This window comes from Dioscorea cayenensis, chromosome 18, assembly GCF_009730915.1.
Source record: "Dioscorea cayenensis subsp. rotundata cultivar TDr96_F1 chromosome 18, TDr96_F1_v2_PseudoChromosome.rev07_lg8_w22 25.fasta, whole genome shotgun sequence".
Lineage (NCBI taxonomy): Eukaryota > Viridiplantae > Streptophyta > Magnoliopsida > Dioscoreales > Dioscoreaceae > Dioscorea > Dioscorea cayenensis.
This window is the reverse complement of record NC_052488.1, coordinates 4,215,741-4,242,425: the sequence shown is the minus strand read 5'-3', so window position 1 is coordinate 4,242,425 and position 26,685 is coordinate 4,215,741. Positions and strand designations below refer to the sequence as shown.

Below are 26,685 nucleotides of genomic sequence, written 5' to 3'. Positions count from 1 at the left end.
TCTTCTCCAAGAGTTCCCTCGTCAAGCTTAGGGCACACCTCGCCGAATCGATGTCAACGAAAGCTCCCCTAATAACTATCTTCTAAAAGAACGCGTGGTCGAAGGCCGTAGAACGACTCCTAAGACCTAGCCTAAGCCTCCCCAAACCCTAGCCGAAAGCGCCTCCAAAGATGGGGAAAAGATACAAAAAGGATGAGAAAAAGATTCTTCAAAACATCTCAAATCGCGGCTTAAATAGGAATGGAATCGGGCATCTACACGGTCGTGTGGAAATTCCACACGGCGTGTGAATTTTCAGTAATTCAATTTCTGCGAGCTGTGAACAATAACTGCTATAGTGCCTTTGCTACATTGATTTGCTACATCAAACTACTACAGTACTTCGCCAAAATACTCCCGATTCCACACGTTTCAAAGAGGCCACACTAATGGGCATACATCCATGCGGTAGATCACGTTGCGTCTTCAATAAAATCACATTTGACGAAGGTCTTGCTAGTAATACACAAGTCGGAACACACGAGTGTTACTGCCCTCGTGCCCCTCCAAACTATGTATTCGCTTGAGCACAATGGAGGTTGCCATACACTCACATGTCTTCACGCACAACTTGTGTTTCCGCGTTTGTTCACTCCAAGATTTCATCAATAAAATGCATCTACGATCTACTTTTGGTTCCTTTTTTTGACTATTGTCTCCACAGCCCTGCATGCACAAAAGAACACAAAAACACATACATAAGCAATAAAATCAGAGAAAAATAATGCTCAATGTAAAAAAAAAATACTTCGCATTACTAATACACAAGCACTAATGAATTGGGAAGTCGGATTCCTTGTTAGGAATACCCTACCAATGGCCTTGAAAAGTTTACTTGTGTGAAAAAAAATGGTAAAAAGAGCTATCACCTTAGTTGAGTGAAAGCCGCTTTTAAGTAGTCAAATTTTGGGCATCACAAATGTGTATTTGACGACCTACCGGGGGAAAATGCTACCTCTATGGTTTATGAAGCTACTACCCTTGAATTCAGTGTCGTTTGTAAATTCTGCTGACTGTGGGGAACATAAGTTAGGGTTTTTAAACACACTCACTAGGTTTAGGAAGTGAGAGTATAGTCATTTTTGTTCATTCATGTTTTTACTAACACCTTTGTCTTCCCTCTGTTTAAAACCTTTATCACTTTTTTCCTGAGATCGGAAACATTGCACTTATCTCCTTTGTTATTGTGTGTTTGGTGGTTGCTTGAGGACAAGCAACAACTCAAGTGTGGGGATATTTGATGACTGCACTTTCCATACATGTTTTCATACCCTAAATTTATCATTTTGCTTGTTCTCAAGTTTACTTTTATACATGAGCAGTGCTATCATTTTGCTTGTTCATTTGTTTTATCTGATTTAATAATTTTTTTTTATTCTAATTTAATTCAATTTGGTTTTATTATATATATTTATTTTTATATATATAATCTGATTTGATTTTTTTTATTTAATTCGATTTGATTTTCTTATACTTTTATTTTTTTATCTGATTTGCTATATCTATTTTATTATATATATATATATTTATATATTTGCCTCGTGATTTGTATTCATAGTTGATTTTGGGATTGAAATTGACTCGAGATATGTGCTTTCGACTGATCTTGGGGTTTGGGTATTTTTATATCGCCTCAAGATCTATGCTCTCGGCTGATCTTGAGATTTGTGCATTTAGATCGCCTCGAAATATATGTTCTCGCGTTATCTTAAGATTTGAATATTTAGATCAACTCAAGATCTGTGCTTTTGGCTTATCTTAGGATTTGTATAATTAGATTGCCTCAAAGAATGTGTTCTCGGCTGATCTTGAGATTTAGGCATTTTTAGATCACCTCGAAATATGTGTTCTCAGCTAACCTTGAGATTTGAATATTTATATCACCTCAAGATCTGTGCTCTCGGCTGATCTTGAAATTAATGTATTTAGATTGCCTCCAAATATATGTTCTCGGCTGACCTTCAGATTTGAATATTTAGATCGCCTCAAGATCTATGCTCTCGCCTGATCTTGAGATTTGTATATTTAGATCGAATCAATGTGTTTTCAGCTGATCTTGAGATTTAGGTATTTTAGATCGCCTCGAAATATATGTTCTTAGCTGACCTTGAGATTTGAATATTTAGATCACCTCAAGATCTGTACTCTCGGCAAATCTTGAGATTTGGGTATATTTAGATCGCCTCGAGATCTGTGCTCTAGGCTAATCTGGATATTTGTGTATTTAAATTGCCTCGAAAAGTGTGTTCTCGCCTGATCTTGAGATTTGAATATTTAGATCACCTCGAGATCTGTGCTCTCGACTGATTTTAAAATTTGTTTATTTAGATCGCCTTGAAGGATGACAGGTAAGGGATGGAAATAAACTAGGTCAGAAACACAGAGATAAAGCAGTGCCCCATCCTAATCCCCTGGAGAAATGTGTGTGGATTTGCTTCTAATATCTATCAGGTACATTATAAGATTCCTGCGAGTGCTCAAAAGCAATGTTGTATCTACGGCTCTCAAATACGCCAAGTTTTACAAGTGTAACTACGGACTTCATACACACCAAGTTTTGCAAATACACAAGACAATCACAACTATGGTAATCCACACACGCCAAGGTTTACACAAGCAACTACGCAAATCAAGCACGCCACGTTATGCAACACAAATAAACACAAGAACGCAATAGAACTCCATAGATATTAAAACCAAATAGTCAACATAATACATAAAACATCCAAGTTTATAGATCCGGGGCACTGAAGAATGGTTAGCCCCTCATAGTTATACAAATCAAGACTATGGAAAACAAAAGATAAAGAAGCCATGAAAGACTCCCCTCTTTACCTCGCAAAAGACTCCAACAATGCTCTGATGAACTCCCACTAACTAACCTCCGCTCCGCTCGTGCTCTTGCACCATAGATTCACTCCAACCCCAGAAATGTGAAAAGGGAGAGCTTGGCAGCCGTCCCCAAGAAGAAAAAAAGAGAATCCTTGCATTGATTAAACTTGTCCTATTTTTTAATGAAGATTAGGATGTTATTTAAAAACTAGTGATGAGTTTAACTGCTACTACGGTTTATTGTTACACTACGACATAGAAGCGATGAGGTGTTAGATAACATACCATGACAAAAATGGGCTCAAACATTTAACAACGAAGGTTAAAAGTATAATAATATGACTACCAATCTTGCTGAATGTGCTAATTCAATGTTAAAGAGAACAAGGGACTTTTCTATAACAACTTTGGTTAAATCAACTTATTTTTGACTAGTTGAATTGTTTTTAAGAAAAAGTATTCAAACTCAAGCTCAGATTGTATCATGTTAAATATTGTCTAAAGCAATAATGAAGACAATTCAGGAAAACCAACAAAGCAGTATACATTATTTATGTCCGTTAATTTAATTGTGAAAAAAATTCTTTCATGGTTGGATGAAATGAGACTACCGCAATATGACGGTATAGCTACCAATCACTACATTGATTTGAGAGCATGATGGTGCAACTGTGGTGAGTTTCAAACACCATTTTAGATATTCATCTACATTGGCAAGAATACATGAACAATATTTATAAGTATAAAACAATTTTTAAAATATATCATAAAAATTTTCAAACCTTATCAAACAAGAAAATTTAGAACCCCTATAATGGTCCACATATGTCTTGATTTTATGAAGCGAAAACCTTCAACATGACACCCAACATCTACCAGAACTTGTAATAAACTTAAGGGAAAATTATTAGCTAAAACATTGTGGTTTATATCAAAATTATCCAAATATAATTGGCCCTAACGCAATCTAAATATTATAATTATTGTAATTAATTTATAAAACATGCAACCCTTTTCAACTATTTACCATATGACATAAATTTGTTAGTAAAAACAGTTTTTTTTAATCTAAAATACTAATTATAAACATGTTGTAACAATAAAAACTTAGTTTTTTAATTTTAAATAAAAATGTTTAGGTAAAGGAAAAAAAATTGTTAAATTTAAAAACAATTTCCATGGCGTCCATAGTTTCATGAGTATGCTTTATTCAAAAAATTAAATCAAAAAATAACTTTCGTTGTCCTTTTAATGGGCCATGCACATATTGATAAATAATAGTCCAGCGCCCACCCACTCACCCCCATTTGCTTCGCCGAGGTTTATGCTCACCATGCATTTCTTAGCGGCCTAACTATCCATCTTGGGAAAAAAAAAAACAAACATCACCGGTCAAATCATATAATATTTCCTAGCACAACCATTGAGAATGAGAACAACAAATATAACAAGCAGATCAAAAATATAGAGGATCAAAAGGATTAAAAAATTTGAATAATTGTCAAATCTAATAAAATTCCAGAAATTCTAATACCTTCGTATAAAAACGCCTATGCTTCTTAACACAACCAACAAAAACCAAACTAAAGGTAAGTTCAACAGAATAGGGGTAATCCCCATGCCCCACAACCATAATCCATCCTAACACTAGTTCCAAACAAGAAGCAAAAGCAGAAAAAAATAAAAACATTACTTACTCCAACTATTGCATCTCTGCATTGCCTGCACTGCCATTACCTGTGTCTGGCAGCTTGGAAGATTCGCCTTCAATCCTCTCGTGCGCCTCAAGGTCCTCATCCATCAGCTCATCTTCAACAGCAATATCTTCAACATCCTCTTCTTCGTCATTGCTTCCAGGGATCCTCCTTTTCTTTGGCCCATGTTCCAGCCTATGTGTCTCAAGTTCTTTATCCATAGTTTCCTGTAGACTTGCTAGATTGTTTACTTTCTTTGCATTTCTTGCATTTTGCCACCGTTCCAAGTCTGCATCAACTTTTGCAAGATATTGCTCTGCAATTGTCTTTTGATACTCCGATAACTCAGCCCTTCGTGTGGACTTCCATTCCATAAAATACTGTAGACATGCAAACTGATTCACTTTCACCGAGAAAAAATAAAGAAATTTTGAGCATACTAATTAAGAGAGATTATTTAGCAATGCAGCATTCATTTAATGATTAACGGTATTTTATTTAAATCATACTCAACTAGTTCTAACCTCTAATTAGATACTAACAATTATAAACATCATTTTTCCATGGTCTTACTGGCCCTGTAACTTAATTTGTTGAAAATGGAAATTATCCCGATTAAAATATTGGCAAGTTGTAATTGGCAACTTCAAACCAGTATCTTAAACCTTTCTTCTAAAACCATTCAGATTATGAGGAACCTTCCTGTAGAATGAAATCTGGCAATGTATCCTTTCCAAGAAACATAGCCTGGAGGGAAAATGCCAAGACCTAGCTAAAATTAAAGGAAAAGCAACTTGCAAGTTTAAACATACCTCTTCGTTTAGCTTCTCATGTACAACCTCATCTTCTGTTAATGGTTTGACTGGCATGTAATATATTGCAGGTTGTGCCTTAGTCCTAATCAAACAGTCAAACAGATTAAATTTGTTATGAAATTGTCACAAATCAATACAATTATTTTGCAATAAGCTGCAGTTGGGAACTTCCCAGTTCCATCAATTTTTCAATACTATGCATACAAACAGAAACTTATCTGTCTCAACTAAATTTGTCAATATTGACACTTTTTGGGCCAAAATTAAAATTAACCTGCATTGCATTGAGAAGTTAGTAATAGAAAGAAACATAAAGAACAATAAAGAAATTCAAAATAACAGTGACACCTAAATGAAGCACTTACTTAAAAGGAAAAGTGAAGCACAAATCTTCAAAAAATCGTTCACCACATTTCCTATACCTTAGAAAATTGCAAAGCTTTTTATGATGCTCAGACCAATGAAGGTACAGCAGTTCCAGCTTCTTCTCCTCTGCCTTGGCAGCTACACGAGCTCGAAGAGTCTGCATGTATGAGAAAATTTACATAAAACAAGCACGGAAAACAACAACAATTCAAATGTGCAGAAGGGTGATCGAAAAGAACCAGATCACGTCTTCGTTTTTCTGCAATTTGTTCACGCTCTTGGTGTCGAAGCCTTTCACTTTCTTCACGTGCCTTCTCCTCAGCCTGTTTTCAGTGGCAAATGTTTAATAAATATATAATAAACAACACTTCACATGCATCATAAATTGATCATGAAGCAGACAATAAAGTACATACATAATAAAAACAAAAAGAACTAATCTACTAAACCATTCTCTAATAAAGCAAGTTCTGGAATTAATTGCAATAAGGAAGTCCACAAATATCTAATTTAGATGGAAGTTCTACAGGTTTAAACTCATGTTAGATACTTTAAAAAGTCTTCAAGAAACATGACAAAGTGATTATGTTTTTGACAGGCTGTCAGCAAACTTATGACAAGAAAAAAGAGTGTGTTGCCATGCATAGAAAAAAAAATTCCTTGCCAACTAATTTTGTGTGAATGATAACAACCTCCTAATCACAGGCTTAAACTGCACCAGGATGATAAAACCAGCACACCCTTACCCTGCAAGATTTTCAACAGTAATTTTCTTTTGTGGAAAACTTGAAAGTATTTGGTTCTCATTCTTCTCAACAATAGCCCACACAGTTACACCTACTGAACTGATTTTCCAAAGAGAATCACCAGTGATAAAATTTTAAATAATTTGTTAATATATATACATAATCTATGTATATGGATGCATATATTCACAAACCCCATTATACACAACTGATCAACTTTATTCCCATCAGAGATGCATAAATGGAGAGAGAAAATAAAGGTATATTCTTGTTAATTAAGCATCTACTGATTCCCACTGAATTGTATTCATTTGTTTCCATTTAAAAAAGAGGGTCACACCTTTACCAAATCTTCCACCAAATTGACGAAATTATAGTCAATAATTAATTTAAAAGAAACACACAACATGGCTTGAGAATAATGGCATAGGACTTAGAAATGGAAACATTTCAGAGAACACGTTAGACTTAATAGCTTAATAAATAAGTTGAGCCAAACTCACTCTTTTTAATGAATCTGATCTGCGCATGTATGCCTCTGTCGTTGACAACTTCTTGTCCTCCTCACGGAATTTCTGGGAAAAAAAGCAGCTATATATGAACCACCACTGAACAGAATATATGTGTGATTATTACATGTAGGAACCAAAGAAGGAAGAGATGATCCAAAGAAATGGTCATCAATTTGTGCTACTGTAAAGAAATGACCAGCAGATAAGCATCAACTTACAAAATTAATTTCAATTACTTGCAAAACCTTTTATGCGTTTCAACTATCAGGAAACAACCAACAGTAGTACGAGTGCTAAAAATGAACAAGTAATAAGTTTAATAGATACTTAGGTTGCCTTCAGTTAACGAACTTTAAAAATTCTTGAAATTCAACAATTAACACAAGTTCAATATGTACCCAGGCTCATTGCTCCATGATCAACACTATTATTATGACCATTAATGACAGAAGCAAAGAATTATCATCTCTATTAACAAGGCCATCTCTCAATGAACCACAATCAAATTGGTAGTAAAAAGGTTTAAGTTGAAGCAAGAATAAATGAATGATCCAATTGGCTTTCATAATGAACTATTCCTCAACAACCTATTTGGTTGTTAGGTGAGCCTTCAGACCAAGTGATTCCAAGTTCCCTAACCAAATGGAATAACTTAGAATAGGTAGGACAGGAATAACTCTTATAAGAAAATTTATTTAATTAAATAAATATACTTATAAAATAACATCAATTTTTTATCAATTAATAATTATCAATCACTAAATGTGTTTATTTTAATTAGTATTAATTAAGTCAGAGCTAGGCCAACTTAGTATAGCACTTCTCCCTCGAAAGTAGATTCCAACTTCAAACCCCCTAGTCCAACTCATTTGAATCCAAACTAAATGCAAACCTAAAAATTAAATATACACGAGAATCATGGCTGTAAATAAAAAATAAACAAAATAAAAACATAAGCATAGCAAGATCAGCTGTTATGTACCAACTATGTTTAGAACAAATATCCAAAATTTAAGTTAAAGACATATAATAAATTAAACTTGGTTCTTAAATATGCACAAGAGAATCATAGCCGTAAATAAATAAATAAATAAATATATATATATAAAGCATAACAAGATCAAGTGTTGTGTAACAGCTACTTTTAAAACTAACAACCAAAATATTAAATCTAAAAACATATAATGAATTAAACTTGATCCTCCAATGATAACGAACAACCAAAATTCAAATTGTTAACTAGACAGTGCGAGCAAAATCAAGCCAGTTGATCATAACTTGTTAGCGGCAATCATGCAACATATGTTTAAGGAACCATAATAAGTAAACATAGGATGGCTGCAGGCTGCAGCTCAACATGAAATATCAGTGATATTCCTATTAAGTCATCCGTGCATAGGAATTCCATCTTATGGAAAATTGTGACTTACAAATTATAGCCTCTTCAAAATTCATGCAATCCTGTCTATTATATCATTATCAAATAAGCAATAAAAAAGAATTATACATTTAGTAATCCAAAATTTGTAATTATCTTTAGGCATCAAGGTCATAAATGTTAAAAATCTTACTGTGCAAATAGAAAGCATAAGTATTGCATATAGCATAGCCTTGATAGAATATTTCCATATCCAAAAGACAATATAAATAGGACCAAGCATACAAATGGGCCTAAGATCTTTTCTACACCTCGAACCTACCAGTGGACTTATGAGACACTCAAATCTCATTGTGATTTAGAAGGGTGAAGGAAAGTATGTAATGTTCCTCTTGTTACTAAAAATGCAGGATCAGACACAAGATGTCTAGAACATTTGCTGATAGAAGTTAATGACTTCCTCAGCCCCACATCATGTATAAGAAGATACTGAAGTCAAATAAATGACATATAAAACAATTATTGAAACCTGTAAACCAAAATTTAAATGATTGAAAGAGGCACAAAAAAATATTTACCAAATCAAGATAGAAAAATTAGGAAAGCTAAAAAAGAAAAAAAAAAAAAATCTCAATACAAAGGTAAAACACATTAATTCGTGTCCACTTTACTAAAGCGCATTTCTGAAAACCAATATACTTGTAAACTTCAATGGCAAACTTTGATAGTAGCCCCCTCATCAATCTAGAAGCACAAAAGGTCAATTTATCCCAATATGAAGACTGAGCAGTTTCACCACTCAGAACGACCAAATCAAATTCTATAAACTATTGTACTATAACATAAACCATGCAGCCACCATCCTCTAGACTTAAAGCAAAAACCAACAATTATCCCACACTGGCAAGAAGGGTGTTTGTAGAGAAGTTGTAATTATTGATCAACTAGGTCAAATGACATATAAGATGTCTGACGGAAGACAAAGGATTCATAGAAATGAATTGTATTAATATCATTGTTTAAAGTTAAATTTATAATAAATCACCTTGCTTGCTTATGCATAATACACTTATCATTAGCTTTTAGAACAGATTGTAAATTGCAGTTTAGAGTAGGTTTCCTTTCCTAAGTAATTATTCAAGATTAAAGTTTATTCACCGGAGGCAAATATCCACATCTTTCAGAACTTCTAGAGCTACTTACGAGCTATGTGGCTAAAAGGGGATTTTTTTTTTCTTTTTTTGGTTGGGGGTCTCCATAATTTATCTGACAGAAAGACGGATCATAATGTCTTCCATGCAAAAATCACCTAAATTAAGGCTGCAAAGACATTGAAAGAAAAGTTCATATACATAACTCTTTATACAGACAGGCAACTTTTCAACATAACTGTATCACTCATGATACTAGATCGAATCATTGTTAGAAGAACAATAAAATCAGTATCTTGTTCCTTTTATCAGCCAACTTCTATCAGAAAAGCTCACATTTGACTTCAATATTTCCAAGAGGTTCATCTTCTTTGATGCCCATCACAATCTAAAGAAAATTAATAATTTTAGTAATTATTCCTACAATTATGATCTTCTAGTATTAAATCTGAAAAAAAAAACTCAAATTTAGGCTAAAGAAGACAATGATCTTAGAAATTGACCTGATAATTGATAATTCTACCAGTTGTTGTGCTTGATTATATAGCTTCAAGAAATGGAGCAGATTGATAGAATGCAAAAATTATCATGCAACCATGATTATCAAGTGATGGTCGATGAGGAAAATTCTAAAAACCATCACATTCAACAAACAAACAAAATAATAAGCTAGAGTTCATCTCTTTATTAGTTAAAAGCCTTTATAACAAACCACTGCATGCTATTTTAATTTCTACACTTACAAAGCCATATAACCATACAGCCAACACCTAAAACATTGGTCATTTAGAATTTCAGCAAAGTTAAAATTTAAACTGAGGCAAGAAGATACTACAGACTAAGGATACATTTTGAATCATTGAGCCTGATAATTAAAGTTTAACCAAGTAAGATAATATTGACAGAGATATAGAGTACCTCCAGAGTGCCTAATAGCTGCCCCAGCATCCTCCTATTCCTCTTTACTAAACTTGGGTCCTCATTTTTTGGGAACACCCTTGGCGCTGGCTCTTTGATTTGATCATCAATCTCCTGCACCATACCGAAAATCAACATCTACAAACACCAAAAACTAACAAAGAGGGAAAGCCACTGAATTAAGGATTACAGTTCTCCCCATCCGCAGGTCAGTGTCCCTTCTAAAACGGCCATTGCCCTGTGGATTGACCAGCCTCTCCTCTGCAATAGATGGAATAACACTCACATCTGCTCTACCCGCATCCTGCACACCATCTCCCACACCTACATCCTCTTTGATTTCTCCATCTTCCATCTTTCATTCATATTTTCATCGAATTAAACAATGTTCAAAGATTCATACCAAAATTCTATAGATTTGACTAGGGGTTTCCAGTGAAGTACCTTGACAATCGCCGAAGAGAGCCTTCTCTTCGCGGACGGCTGGTCCTCCGGCTCATCCACCGCCTGAAAACAATCAAAGATTGAATCAAACAACGCAATCGAAAGGAAACGGAAAAGGAAATAGTAGAGTGGAAAATAAGCCCTGCGCTCACCGGTCTCACAAGCCCGCGCTGCCGAAGAGGGCCACTGCCACGGGCGCCGCCGCCACGGCGAAGGCCACGAGGATCACGAAGACGTTCAGAGATCTACAAAGAAGAAGATGAAGTTCCGATGAGTTAGAAATTCAGCGATCAAGAGGGAAGGGAAGAGAAGGCAAGGATTAGAAGTAGAGAACCTCGCGTTGCTGGCGATTGAGCTCTTCGATCTCCTTTCGGAGCTCCTCCTCCGTCTTCTCCGCAGAGGCGGTAGCCATTGCTCTTCCACGGAACCCAGGTAGAGCAACTGAACGCCCCCAGTGCTCGAGGGCTTGGATTGGCTTTGCGGCGGAGACCGGGAGGTTTTCCTGTGGAAATTGTGCCTGCTTGGTTTATAACAATGGGAATTATCCTGACCGTCCAGTTTATTAGACACCTAGATTTATTTTAGGGAAAAGTACAAAAACCCATGCTGGTTTTCCCGAGCTTTTTCAGAAAATAAGGAATGAGGAATTTTTCCGATCAGATGATATGTGGTTTCCCAGTTTGAAAAAAAGGGAAAAACCGTTAATCTGCGTTAACTTTTCCAGGGCTTTTAAGCAAGCAAAATTGTCTATTTATGTAAAAAATCACTATGTGGTTTAAAAAACAAGATTTTTCAACATGATTTTGTTTGATTTTTGGAATTTAAGTTTTTTTTTGTCTTGTTTAGTGAAATTTTGGAAGAGAAATAAATTTAAAAAATATATTTTTCTATGTCATATAAATTGATTTTTAAATAAAATGACGATTTTGCCCTTGTGAGTTAACACCGTTAATTGCTTGATAACGGTTTTTCCCTTTTTTGCAAATCTGGAAAACCACATATCATAGAATCGAAAAAAAATTCCTCATTCCTTATTTTGCAAAACTCGGAAACCACATAGGTTTTTTTTGTACTTTTCCCTTTATTTTATTATTTCTTATTTTCTTTTATTATATATATATATATATTTTTAATTTTTGCCATCTGTTATCAAAGTCCAATAATCATTTGTTTTACAAATAAAGTATGAATATATTTATTTTTGTTACGGAGGGTGGTTTGGGATCTCGTTTTTATTTATTTTTTTAATTTTATTTTAATTTCTCATTGTTTTTATTTTGTTCTCAATTTTTTTTTAAATAAGAGAATATTTGAATATATAAGCTATTGTGTATTTTAAAAATTTGAAAACAAAAGTACCTTTGGTTAACACAAAATTATTAGTTATAAAACTATATAATATATTAAGACAAACATAGAACAAACATAAAGTAGAGGAAGTTCTCTTTCTTATTGTTATTATTTTCATTCTTTTGGTACATATATATAGGGTTTAAATTTGAAACCGAATAAACTTTTGGCAAATGAAACGCCAAGAGTCAAGAGGAGTTTGTAAGAAACATAATGGGCATTCATTTTTTAATGTTTCATAACACTCCCCCTTGAATGTCCATTATATAGGAATTGCCTCGTTAAAACCTTACTAGAAAAAAAAACCTAGTGGGAAAAAATTCTAGTGAATGAAAAAGTACAACTTTCCTGATATACGCTTCAGCTGCTGTCTCATTAAAACCTTGTCAGGAAAACCCAGTAGGATAAAACCATGACGAAGGAAAAAGAGTACAGCCTGTATATGACTCCCTTTGAAGAGAACATTACTGAAGATCCCTGAGGCGACGCATCCCAATCTTGCGAACAAACTTTTCAAAAGTTGATGTGGGTAATGCCTTAGTGAATAAATCTGCAGGATTTTCACTAGATTGTATTTTCTGAATATGGATATCACCATTTTTCTCAAGATCATGTGTGAAAAATAACTTCCGTGATATATGTTTTGTTCTGTCGCCTTTAATGTATCATCCTTTCAATTGAGCTATACAAGCTGCATTATCTTCATATAATATTATCGGGTTGTCCTTCTGGGACAACAAACCACAATTTTCTTGAATATGGTGTGTCATTAATCTTAACCAAACACATTCACGACTTGCTTCATGAATTGCAAGAATTTCTGCATGATTTGAAGAAGTAGCAGCTATAGTTTGTTTCATAGAACGCCATGATATAGCCGTTCCCCCATGTGTAAACACATAACCAGTTTGTGATCGGGCTTTATGCGGATCAGATAAATATCCCACATCTGCATATCCAACTAATTGTCTTTTTGATTCATGTGTATAAAATAATCCCATATCTACTGTTCCTCGAAGATAACGTAGTATATGTTTAATACTATTCCAATGTCTCTGTGTTGGTGCAGAACTGTATCTTGATAATAAATTTATAGCGAAAGCTATATCTGGCCAAGTACAATTAGCAAGATACATCAAGGCACCAATTGCACTAAGATATGGTACTTCAGTACCAAGTAATTCTTCGTTATCTTCCTGAGGTCTAAAAGGATCTTTATGAATATCAAGGGATTGAACAACCATAGGGTTTGTTAATGGATATGCTTTATCCATATTAAATCGTTGTAAAACCCTTTCTGTATATGTCGATTGGTGGATAAAAACATCACTCTCTAAGTGCTCGAACTGCAGTCCAAGACAAAATTTTGTTCTCCCAAGATCTTTCATTTCAAATTCTTTCTTTAAATAATTAACGGTATTTGGAAGCTCTTCAGGAGTTCCAATTATATTTAAATCATCAACATATACCCCAATTATCATGTATCCCTTTTCGGATTTCTTGATGAACGCACATGGGCAAATAGGGTCATTCTTATACCCTTCTTTTAACAAATATTCACTGAGGCGATGATACCACATATGCCCAGATTGTTTCAAACCATACAAAGATCTTTGTAACTTAATTGAATACATATCCCGAGAATTCAAATTGTATGCTTCAGGCATCTTAAGTCCTTCTGGGACTTTCATATATATATTATTATCTATTTGGCCATATAAGTATGCAGTAACAATATCCATTAATTGCATATGTAATTTTTCATGTACTGCAAGACTAATTAGATAGCGAAACGTGATTGTATCTATTACAGGGGAGTACGTTTCTTCATAGTCAATACCAGGCCTTTGCGAAAACCCTTGTGCAACGAGCCTTGCTTTATATCTAACAATTTCATTTTTCTCATTTCGTTTTCTCACAAATACCTATTTGTAACCAACTGGTTTAACATCTGCAGGTGTTTTAGTTATGGATCCAAAAACTCCACGTTTTGTGAGACAGTTTAATTCGACATGTATTGCATTTCTCCATTCTGGCCAATCATTTCTTTTTCGGCATTCCTCAATAGATTTAGGCTCATAATCCTTATCTTTCAAAAGATCAATTGCCACATTATATGCAATAATATTGTCAACAATTGTTTCATTTCTGTCCCATTTTTTCCCATTTGAGACATAATTTATGGAAATTTCATGATTTTCCTCTTCAATTTCAGGATCTTGAACTTCTTCTGGAAGGTTGGTATTATTTATTTTAATATTTATTTTATCTGCATTTTCTTTATGATCTTTTATTTCCCTTTTCTTTCGAGGATTTTTATCTTTTGAACCAGCTGGTCTTCCACGCTTCAAGCGTACTTTAGATTCATTTGTTATAAAAGGTCCTTCTGGGACATTAATTCTAATAGGGGCATTTTCCGCAGGTACATGTGATTTTGTTATTCGTTTTGGATCAGAGAATGCATCAAGTAGTTGATTTGCAACTCGCTGTAAATGAATTATTCGTTGAACTTCCAGTTCACATTGTTTTGTGCAAGGATCAAAATGATTTAAACTTTGAGCATTCCATCTGATTTCTTTTTCCAACATTTTCATCTTTTCATTTTCACGTGATTTCTTTTTCCAACATTTTCATCTTTTCATTTTCTCCCCCTAATGTTGGAAAAACTGTCTCATCAAAATGACAGTCAACAAATCTAGTTGTGAAAGCATCCCCTGTCAATGGCTCAAGATATTTAATAATAGAAGGAGATTCATATCCAATATATATTCCTAATCTCCACTAAGGTCCCATTTTAGTTCTTTGTGGTGGAGCAATTGGGACGTATACTCCACAGCCAAAAACTCTCAAATGAGATATATTTGGTTCTTGCCCAGAAACCAATTTAAGGGGGGAGAATTTTTGATAACTTGTTGGCCTTATGCGCACAAGTGATGCGGCATGTAAAATTGCATATCCCCAAGCATAGATCAGAAGCTTTGTTTTCATTAATAATGGCCTCGCAATCAATTGGAGCCGCTTAATAAATGATTCTGCCAAGCCATTTTGTGTATGAACATGAGCAACAGGATGTTCAACTTTTATTCCAATGGACATGCAATAGTCATCAAATGCTTGAGATGTAAATTCACCAGCATTATCAAGCCTTATAGTTTTAATTGCATGATCAGGGAAATGTGCTTGTAATCGAATAATTTGAGCTAACAACCTCGAAAGCACCAGGTTTCGAGTTGATAATAGGCAAACATGTGGCCATCTCGTTGATGCGTCAATTAAAACCATAAAATATTTAAATGGCCCACATTGTGGATGAATTGGTCCACATATATCACCATGAATTCTCTCTAAAAACATAGGAGATTCAGTTTTATTTGTGGATGACATGATAATAAATTTGCCTTGAGAGCATGTTGGACATGAAAATTCATTTGATTGAAGAATCTTCAAGTTCTTTAATGGATGTACATATGAATTTTCAAGTACTTTTCGCATCATTATTGATCCAGGATGGCCTAACCGATCATGCCATAGAATAAATTCATTTGAGTTAGTCAACTTCTGGTTTACTATAGCATTTGCCTTAATTGTTCGAATATATGTATAATAAAGACCAGATGAGAATGCGGGCAGTTTCTCCAATACTTGCTTATTACCTGAAGTAACAACAGTAATGTATAAATATTCAGTATTTCCCATATTTGACGTCTCTATGTGATACCCATTGAGACGTATATCTTTAAAACTTAATAAGTTTCTGTGGGACTTTAGAGAATATAATGCATTAGTTATAATAAATTTTTGTTTCTCTAGGAAACAATATATTTGCTATTCCGGAGCCTTCAATCAAATTTATACTGCCCGATATTGTATTGACATTGGTTTTACCGATTATTAAATGGGAAAAATATTTTATGCTTTTAAATATTGAGTGCGTTGTTGCACTATCAACAAGGCATACATCCTCATCTTTGATGTCCAATCTAACCATGGATTTTGTAGTATCCATATATTCTTCACAAAATAAATAAAAGTAAATAAGTATTATAATGGGTAAGAACAAGATCAAACATGCATAGATTAATTAAAACAAAACGCATAAAAAAAACAATTATGGTGTCAATTCAGTTACCACCATTAAACTGAGAATCTTCAAGAAAATCAGCAACATCTAAATGTGACGACATACCCACAAGAGGGTTATTGTTGAAGTCATCATTTTGGTATATAAAATTTGCCTCGACATTTTTCTCTTTTATTGATGCTTGATAGAGATCAACAAGGTGCATTGGTGTACGACAGGTACGCGACCAGTGCCCTTGTATACCACATCGATAACATATATTTTCTGATTTGTTACTAGATCCTTTTTTGCCTTTAAATTGTTTTTCTTCATAATTTGTCCACTTCTGGTGGTAAGATGCATCTTTATTATCATCATGATTTTTCTGATATTTATTCCAACCACGTCCTCTTCCATGACCACGGCCACGGCCACAGCCACGGCCACGCCCATGGGTTCGACCATGTCCTCGTTTGGAGTTTTCATATGTCATCGCATTCACTTCAGGGAATGGAGTAGAGCCAGTAGGACGAGATTCATGATTTTTCATTAGTAGTTCATTGTTTTGTTCAGCCACAAGCAAATATGAAATCAAATCAGAATATTTTGTAAACCCTTTCTCTCGATATTGCTGCAGCAGGAGCATATTCGAGGCATGAAAAGTAGAGAATGTTTTCTCTAGCATATTAGAATCAACAATCCTCTCTCCGCATAATTTCAATTGAGAACTAATTCGAAATATGGCTGAATTATATTAACTTACTGTTTTGAAATCTTGTAATCGTAAATGCATCCAATGATAACGAGCTTTCGGTAAAATTACCATCTTCTGGTGGTTATACCTTTCCTCCAAATTTTTCCACAATTCAAATGGATCTTTCACAGTTAAATATTCAATTTTAAAATCCTCGTGCAAATGATGTCGAAGGAAAATCATTGCTTTTGTGCGGTTTTGTAAGGATTCTTGATTACCATCTTTGATGGTTTCTCCAAGTCCATTAGCATTCAAATGTATTTCAGCATCAAGCACCCATGACAAATAATTTTTTCCCGAAATGTCAAGGGCAACAAAATCAAGTTTTGCAAGATTTGACATGACAAAAAAAAAATGTTTGTGTACTTACGTGAAAAGGATTTTGCCGAGAAATTGGATTAGTCAGAGCTTGGTTAAAACCTCGTGCTGATAACGTGTTATAAAACTATATAATATATTAAGACAAACATAGAACAAACATAAAGTAGAGGAAGTTCTCTTTCTTATTGTTATTATTTTCATTCTTTTGGTACATATATATAGGGTTTAAATTTGAAACCGAATAAACTTTTGGCAAATGAAACGCCAAGAGTCAAGAGGAGTTTGTAAGAAACATAATGGGCATTCATTTTTTAATGTTTCATAACATATAATTTTTTTTTATTATTTATTTTCAAATTCATATTTTTTATATTTTTATATAAAAGTTTATTTTTCATATTAGAATACTTGGTTGTATTATTAAATAAAATTAATAACATAGACTAGTCTTATATGAGGAAAAAATAACTTGTTTGGCATTGTTGCCAATTACTTTTTTTTTGTTTTCAATTTTTTTACAAATTAATACTAATAATTTTACTATATATTTTTTTTAAAAAATTTTATAAAATTTTATTATTTGTGCTTGATATTTTACAAATTAGTTTATATAATATAAACATATTATATTTTTAGAAAGTATTTGTAAAAATTATTATTTGACCCTTGATTTTTATAAACTAGGATATAACATATAAAATACATATATATATATATTTGTAAAAATCTATTGTTTGAGCTATTGACTTGATCTCAAAAAAACGTATAACTATGTCTCTATATTGCCACTCCTCTTTATATATATATATTTTTTAAAATCGGATGGATCCAATTTGAATATATATATATATATATATGTATATATTAAATTTTTTTAGGCAAACCACAAAATATTTTTTGATTTCAAATGATGCATTTTTTATGAGATATTTCTTACTCATACAATATAAGTCTATGTTATTAATTTTATTTAATAATACAACGAAGAAAAATAAAATTTTATAAAATAAATTTAAAAATATAAATTTGAAATAAACGATAAACAAAGCGTCATAATAATTTTGCACTAACCAGAAGTATTTTTGTTTTGAGCTTTTTAAAATACACAGCAATTAGTGTTTTCAAACATGTTTTTGTTTTAAAAAAATTGAAAATAAAACAAAAACAAAGCACAAATAAAGGAAAAATAAAACAAAAGCAAAACAAAAACAAAAAAAAGGAAAAAACAGTAATGATGCCAAACGACTCCTAAGAATTAAAACTAAATTTTGGGGTTCGCTTAAAAAAAATTTAACACACACACACACACACACACACACACACACACACATATATATATATATATATATATATTCAAATTGATCTATCTGAATTGTAAAAAAAAAAAGAAAGGGGAATGGGGCTATATAGACGTAGTCATAATTTTATTTTATTATTTATTTATTTTTTATTTTTTTTGGAGATCAAGTAAAAAGTCAATAGCTCAAATAATAGATTTTTACAAATGTTTTCTTTTCTAAAAGATATATATATATATATTATTCTAGTTTATAAAAATTAGTGGGTCAAGCAATAATTTTCACAAATATTTTCAAAAATTATAATTTTTATACTGTATAAACCAATTTGTAAAATATCAACATGCCCAATAATAATTTTTTGTAAATATTTTTTTAAAAAAAATTTTTTAGACTATTGGTATTAATTTGAAAAAAAAAATTAATATTTTTTAAATATTAAAAATCAAAAACCAAAAGGGAGAGAGAGAGAGAGAGAGAGAGAGAGAGAGAGAAGAGGAGGGTTTTCATGGTGGGAAGGGGTTTTTGAAAACCTTTTCAAACAATCCCTCTATTTTTGAGAATTACCCTTTTAATCCCTCTATTTTAAATTGTAATATTTTAGTCTTTTTGCTATTTTAATTTAGTCATGTCAATCCCTTAACTCTAAACCCTAACTCTAAACTCTCAAAGAAAGAAGGACTAACATGGTTCACTTAAAATAGTAGAGGGACTAAAAGATTACAATTTAAAGTAAGTGACTAAAACGTCAAGTTTGGAAAAGTAGAGGAACTATTTAGGGAAGTGCCAAAATTTTGAAAATATGTCGATTGTTGCCAAATTTTTTTTTAAAAAGAAACAAAGTGCCAAAAATATTTTTATTAATCCTATTTCCAAAGTATGAAATTGAAAATAAAGAAATAGAAATTGGCAATAATGTCAAACGGTTCCTAAACTACATGAATTTATTCATTTTTATTTGTTTTTCCTCAATAGATATATGATAATTGGATTTTACTTAATAAATCACAAAAAATTAAATATAAAATTATTAATTATATAAATCAAATATCAATTTTCCATTAAACATGTGAATTACATTAAAAATTCTAAAGTATTAAAAATGCGCTACATCTTCTTTCTTGAATTTTTCTTCTTTAGTGCTAATTGATAAGTGCTTGTGTATTAGTAATATGAAATATTTTTTTCTAACAATGAGCATTACTTTTCTCAGATTTTATTACTTATACATGTGTATATGTGTTACTTTTGTCCATGTAGGGTTGTGGAGATAAGAATGAAAGAAAGAAGCCAAAGTAGATCACGATTGCACTTTGTTGATGGAATATTGGAGTGAACAAACGTGAAGACACAAGTTGTGCTCGAAGATACGTGAATATGTGCCAACCTCCATGCGCTCAAGCAATTACATGGTTTGGAGGGGCACAAAAGTAGTCACATTTGTGTATTCTGACTTGTGGAATGCTAGCAAGATCTTCATCAATGTTATCCTTTATTGAAGAAGCGACATGATCTAGGGCATAGACATGTGCCCGTTTATGTTGCCTCGATAAAAAGTGTGGATTTGGGAGTGTTTTTGGCTGAGTACTATAGCACGTACTATAGTAAATCACTATAATAATTTACTATAGTAGTTACTGTTCACAGGCCGCTGAAAAACCAAGTTCTGCAGATTTACACGGGCGTGTGGATTCCCGATTCCAGCCTATATAAAGCCACGATTCAGCCCGATTTGAGAATCCACTTTTCCATCTTTTCTCTATTTTTTTCCAACTTTAAGGAGGCCTGCGGCTAGGGTTTAGAGGGGCTTTGGCAAGGCTTTTGGAGTGGTTCTACGGTCATTGACACCGCATTCCTTTGGGAGAGAGTTATTGGGGAAGCTTTCGGCGGTACCGATCCGGTAAGGTGTGCCCTAGGCTTGACAAGGCAACGTTTGAAAAGGATGAGGCTACTCCACAAAACCATCGACACGAATACCGAGAGGGTTTTACTTATGGATTGCATATTTTACTTTCGATTTCATTATTGATTGTATCTTGCTCCATGGAGAGCTAAACCCCTAGTAGGTACTTGGACTTGTAAACCCTAGGATGTTATTATTTCATTATTATGCTTTCCTTAATTTATGTCTTTAATTGAGTTCTAATCTTAAATGCTTGTTGAATGATTTTTTTTCCTTAGAGTGACACTAGGGTTGAGAGTCTACATTGATAATTCTTATGAGTGAGTGACATACCATGAGGGTTAGACAAAGCAAGATTGGAAAGAGTCGAGAGGGTCAGTCGAGAGGTAGCGGAAAGTCCCCTTTCCCCTTTGGTGTGATTTATTCTACCTCCATGTTCCAAGGGTTCTTTGTGGTCACAATAGAGTGAAGTGCTAAGAGAGGAACTCCGTTGGGGCTTAGTTTTGTGAGCAATAGAGTGAAACTTTGAAGTAATCCTTAGTGCTGAGGCTTAATTGTGACTAAAGGTCTTTCGCCTGGACCAAAAGGTTAGACCTATATTAGGGAATAGGATTTATCACTTGGAATCCTTAGAGCTTCTTACAACTATACACAGTGTGAGATGTTGAGACTGAGTGATTTCTCTGCCGGGGCATACTGTAGAGTTAGTCACTGTTGACCTTATGTTTGGGACCATGTATTTTAGGATTTTCACGACTCATTAAGCATTAGTTAGGAAACATAATAGTTGGTCTTGCACTTGAAGAAATAATCCTAGGGGGAGCAATGTCCGAGTGGCCCACTTTCTATCGATTGCCTTTCCTCTCATATTATTGCGCCTCTCTTTCTTATTTTCTTTATTTCTTTGCATATTGATTTTGTTCACACTACTATCGATTCATCTCCACTTTAGTTAAGTAGCAATCTTTGTGTTTATGATCACTATTGCCTATGGATTCGACTACCCACTCACCGGGATATATTATTTCGACAAACTCGTGCACTTGCGGGTCACACGCAAGGGATGTGTCACTAATCGGGAAGGCTCGATCTCCCCTTATAGGCATTGAGTTTTTCAAACTTAGTAGCTATCCATTTAAATTTAGAAAAACTAATTGGTCAATTATTATTAATCAATGTTTTATTTACAAATTAGAATTGTCTATTATTAATTATAATTAAGTTAATCTCTTAGTTAATTTTTTTTTAAAAGACATTAGCATTATGATCTACACTAATAATAAAGGAAGAAGAAATATCTATAGATATATAAATAAAGTCATCTAGTAGCAGTGAGAAATATAAAATAAATATCTATTAAATGATTAAATTATCCTAATGACAAAAACCTTTTATGAATCACATGTTTCTTAAAGGCAAGCAGCTTTTATTCTCCGGGTGGAAATGCGGCTGGGTGGGAAAGGGGAGGCCATCCCCTTTTCCGTGACTCCATAATGGGGGAGTAATTCTCCCATCTCCGTCTCGGCAGAAAACAACCCTATGCTAATGTACATATAAATTTGGACTTTGTTTGAAATTATATAATGTCAATACACCCATAAAAAAAATATAAAAACTATTCTAACATAAAGCTCAACAAGCTATTATATAAAAACTCACAAAAAAAAATCTCTAAATGTTTATCAATATAGAGCTGACCATAAAATATAGAATTTATACAAATACAACCATATAGTCTAATACATAGGGCTCAACATAAGGTGGTAATCGTATAAATTCCCAATGGCAACTAGATTTGTAGCAAAAAAGGATATCGAGAGAGACCAATGAGATAGAATTGCGATGGTTATTAGGGTAGTAAATTTTTTGAGTAGGTACCAAACTTTGCCCTTATTTCAGTTTGAGCACTAACTTTCAATTTGTATCAAAATAACACTAAGCTTTTTTTTATTTCACTAGTAGAGCAATTTGGGATTTTCGGTGAAATTCTACTACCATGGACATCGGAATGTTTTTGTTAATTCCCTAGGTCCACATCGACCGCCGACGTAGAGTATGTTACATCAATGACTTATACATAAGCCCCAAAAATTCACCATGTAGGATGACACATCATCTTATCCTCTCTATCATTTCTTCTCCTATATCAATCTAGCCACCACCGTCCTATGGAGTCCGATAACACTGGTGTTTCGCCCATAACGTGAGAGGTTATGTCTTCCACTTCTTCTCTTCTCCCTCACTTTCTATCCTAACGCTGTAGCCTTAAACCTCACCTTTGATTCAGTCTAGCTACCATCATTCAATGAAGTCCGATAATGCCGGTGTTTGACTCAAAGTGTGAGGATTTATGTCTTCCACTTCTGAGTAGAAAAGATCAAGCTATTTATTCCATTTTGTTTACTGTTCAAAAGCAACTTGAGGTTTAACTTCAATTGTTTATATTTTTAATGCAATTTACAGATTTAAGAAAAAAATAAAGGTAATGTAATTCTAAAAAAGAATAACAAAATCAAACTTGACAAACTCTGTGAGGTCATTATTTACTTCAATTTACAACAAACAATTTTAATTTCTACCACACAATAATTGTAAATTAATTAGTTAATTTAGTTTACAACAACATCGATGTTTCACTAAAACTACAATTACAAATATAATTTATATAATTACTTTATCTACAACATTGCAGAAATATAGAGATATAGAATATTACATAGACCATCTACAATTCTATGTTAATGTATAATGTTGCAGAAATGCAGAATTACATAGACTATATGCAGAGTTTGATAAGTGCTTGTGTATTAGTAATACGAAGTATTCTTTTTTTATGATGAGCATTACTTTGATCAAATTTTAGCGCTAATACATGTGTATTTGTGAACTTTCATGCATGAAGGGTTGTGAAGCCAAATGTGAAAGAAAGAAGCCAAAGTAGATTGCGATTGTACTTTGTTGATGAAGTCTTGGAGTGAAGAAATGTGAAGACATAAGTTGTGATTGAATATACGTGAATGTGTGCAAACCTCCATGCTCTAAAGCAATTATATGGTTTGGAGGGGCACAAAGGCAGTCACATTTGCGTATTCCAACTTATGCAATGTTAGCAAGATCTTCACCAATATGGCATTTTATTGAAGAAGAGATGCGATCTACGGTATAGACATGTGCCCGTTTATGTTGCCTCGATGAAAAGTGTGGATTCGGGAGCATTTTGGCGGAGTACTGATAAGTGCTTGTGTGATAAGAATGTGAAGTGTTCTTTCCTTATGATGAGCATTACTTTTATCAGGTTTTAGCGCTAATATGTGTGCATTTATGTTACTTTCATGCATATAGGGTTGTGAAGCTGAATGTTAGAGAAAGAAGCCAATGTAAATCGTGAATGTACCATTTAGAGGAAATCTTAAGAAAGATCAAACACGAAGACATAAGTCTGGTTCAAAGATGCGAGAATGTGTGCCAACCTCCATGTATTCAAGTTAGCATAATGACTTGGAGGGGCACAAAGGCAGTCACATTCGAGTATCCCGGCTTGTGCATTAATAACAAGATCTTCACTGATAAAGCTGTTGTTGAAGAAGTAAAGCGATCTACGACCTAAAAGTATGCCCGTTTATGTTATCTCAATAAAAACATGGATTCGGGAGTGTTTCGGGCTGGTATTATAGCAGAGCACTGTAGCATACACAATAGTAATTTACTGTAGCAGATACTGTTTACAGCCGACCGAAAAAGAGAATTCCAGAGAATCCACACGGGCGTGTGGAAATTATCTACGTCTGTGTGGAATTCCACAGGCCCGTGTGGAATTCCACAGGCCTGTGTGGAGAATCAACAAGGGCATGTAGATGCCCGATTCCAGCCCTATTCAAAGCCGATTTAAGCATTCTTTTCTCCATCTTTTCCCCAACTTGAGAGAGGGCGGCGGTTAGGGTTTGGAGTTATTGGCTAGGGATTAGGAGAAGTTCTACGGCTCTAACATCATGTTCCGTTTAGAAGAAGATTAGTGGGAGAGCTTTCGTCGACACCGATCCGGGGAGGTCTATCCTAGGCCGGATAAAGGGACCCTTAGACGAGTAGAGGATTCTCCACAAGACCGTCGTCATGACTACCGAGTGGGTTTTCTATGGATTACTTGTTTTTACATTCGATTTCATTGATTGTAATTAGCTCCATGGAGAGCTAAACCCCAGAGTGGGTACTTGGATTTGTGAACCCTAGGATGTATTTGTTTCATTAAACCTTGTTATATTGCTTTCATTAGTTGATATGTTAATTAAGTTCCAATCTTGTATACTTGATTGCTTGAATACTCCCTTAGAGTGACACTAGGGTTGAGAGTTCTTTTTAGTAACCCTTGTGAGTGAGTGACACACTACGAGAGTTAGATAAAGCTAGATTAGAGAGGGTTGAGAGGGTGAGTCGAGAGGTAACGGAGTGTCCCCTTTCCCCTCTGGTGTGATTCATCCTGCATCCATTTTCTCAAGTTCTTTGCGGTCATAGTAGAGTGAATGGGCTAAGGGATGACTTTCCACTGGGGCTTAGTTGCAGAGGCAAAGGAGTGAAGTGTTGAAGTGATTTTAGCACCTAGGGCTTAATTGTGACTAGAGACCTTTCACCTGAACCAAAAGGTTAGGTCTACATCTAGGAAGAGGATTTATCACTTGGAATCCCTAGAACTTATTGCGATTCTATACGAGTGCGAGGTGGAGAGATTGTTCAATTTCTCCTCTGGGACATATATAGAGTTAGGCATGGTCGACCTTAGATTTGAGATCATGTATCGAAGGATCTCCATGACTCATTAATGCATTAGTTAGGAAGCATATTAGAGTGGTTTTACACTTGAAACGATCGTCTTAGGCTTAAACAATATCCAGGTACCCCATTTATATCGATTGCCTTACCTCTCCTTTACTTGTGCGTTCTCTCTTGTCTTTTTTACTTTTATTTACATTACATCTTGTTACACAACTATTATTCACTTTCTGCTTAGTTAAGAAATAATTAAAGTAACTTTATTCTCTACTCCCTGTGGATACGATACCCACTCATCTGGGATTTATTACTTCGACAAACCCGTGCACTTGCGGGACATACCCAAGGGGCATTGTCAAGTTTTTGGCGCTATTGCCGGGGAGTAGACATTTAGAAATACTTTGCACTTTGTTTTCTTAGCTATTCATTTATTCATTCTATTTCACATCTTCTTTTATATCATTATTCTGATTTGTTTTTCTTTCTTTTCCTACAGCTCCAGGTTATGACCCGAGGGAACCCTTCGATATTGATTGAAGGAGATCCTGAACTTGAACGTACACTCAGAATAAGGGGAAATGAACCTATGCAAGAACTGTCTAATCAAGTTAAAATAGAAGTTGAAGGGTTAGATAATATGGCAGAACAGAATGAGCAACAATGGACACTTTCTGATTATGCTAGACCCTCAATTTTGGTACATAATTGAGTATTGTGCGACCCCCGATTACATCTCCGAACTTCGAGCTGAAGCTAGCATTCATCCAAATGATTCAGCAATCAGTGCAGTTCAATGGTTTGGACGATAAGGACCCAAACAACCATATAGATAACTTCTTTGAAGTTTGTGATATGCTGAAGATTAACGGTGTATCGAATGATGCTATTAGATTGAGGACTTTCCCATTCTCTCTCAAGGGAAGAGCCAAGCAGTGGCTACATTCTTTGCCTAAGGCCTCCATCACGACTTGGAACTAGATGGTCGAAGCTTTTCTTGCTAGATACTTTCCTTCGGGGAAGTCGGCCAAGCTTCGCAATGAGATATCATCATTTGTGCAGATGGAGTTAGAGTCATTGTTTAAAATATGGGAGCGCTTCAAGGATCTTTTGAGTAGGAGCCCACAACACGGATTTCCCGAATGGATGATTATTCAAACTTTCTATAATGGGTTGAATCCGAGTACAAGGCAATTGCTAGATACCGCCGTAGGAGGTACAATGGGGAGTAAAGCCCTGGAAGAAGCCCGACAGTTAGTAGAAGACATGGCCATGAACAGTTATTAGTGGAATGCGCAGGAAAAGAAAATGGTGGCCGAGCTATATGAAATAGATGCAGTAAC

The 26,685-nt window shown here is 34.2% G+C and overlaps 1 protein-coding gene and 1 non-coding gene across 2 annotated transcripts; both read right to left on the bottom strand.

Annotated features, from left to right (window-relative positions):
• Nucleotides 1-4,406: 4,406 nt before the first annotated feature.
• LOC120282457 (pinin) lies at nucleotides 4,407-11,415 on the bottom strand. Its single transcript, XM_039289277.1, has 10 exons — nucleotides 11,230-11,415; nucleotides 11,048-11,140; nucleotides 10,896-10,958; nucleotides 10,642-10,806; nucleotides 10,452-10,565; nucleotides 6,996-7,067; nucleotides 5,986-6,069; nucleotides 5,803-5,903; nucleotides 5,378-5,462; nucleotides 4,407-4,945 (listed from the first exon to the last, which is right to left on the bottom strand). Exons 1-10 carry the CDS (start codon nucleotides 11,305-11,307, stop codon nucleotides 4,574-4,576), a joined length of 1,227 nt encoding a protein of 408 aa, XP_039145211.1. The 5' UTR covers nucleotides 11,308-11,415; the 3' UTR covers nucleotides 4,407-4,573.
• Nucleotides 11,416-26,371: 14,956 nt separating this feature from the next.
• Nucleotides 26,372-26,478, bottom strand: LOC120283178. Its single transcript, XR_005543177.1, has one exon. It is a non-coding gene; the product is annotated as a small nucleolar RNA R71 (small nucleolar RNA).
• Nucleotides 26,479-26,685: the final 207 nt, after the last annotated feature.

Bases quoted from the DNA above. Each gene is read 5' to 3' on its own strand.
- LOC120282457 (XM_039289277.1), bottom strand. From the start codon at position 11,307: ATGGCTACCGCCTCTGCGGAGAAGACGGAGGAGGAGCTCCGAAAGGAG. The intron at 10,807-10,895 runs GTACTTCACTGG...TATGAATGAAAG, and splicing joins TCTCTTCGGCGATTGTCAAG to ATGGAAGATGGAGAAATCAA. The intron at 7,068-10,451 runs GTACTCTATATC...TTTTTTTCCCAG, and splicing joins AGCTATTAGGCACTCTGGAG to AAATTCCGTGAGGAGGACAA.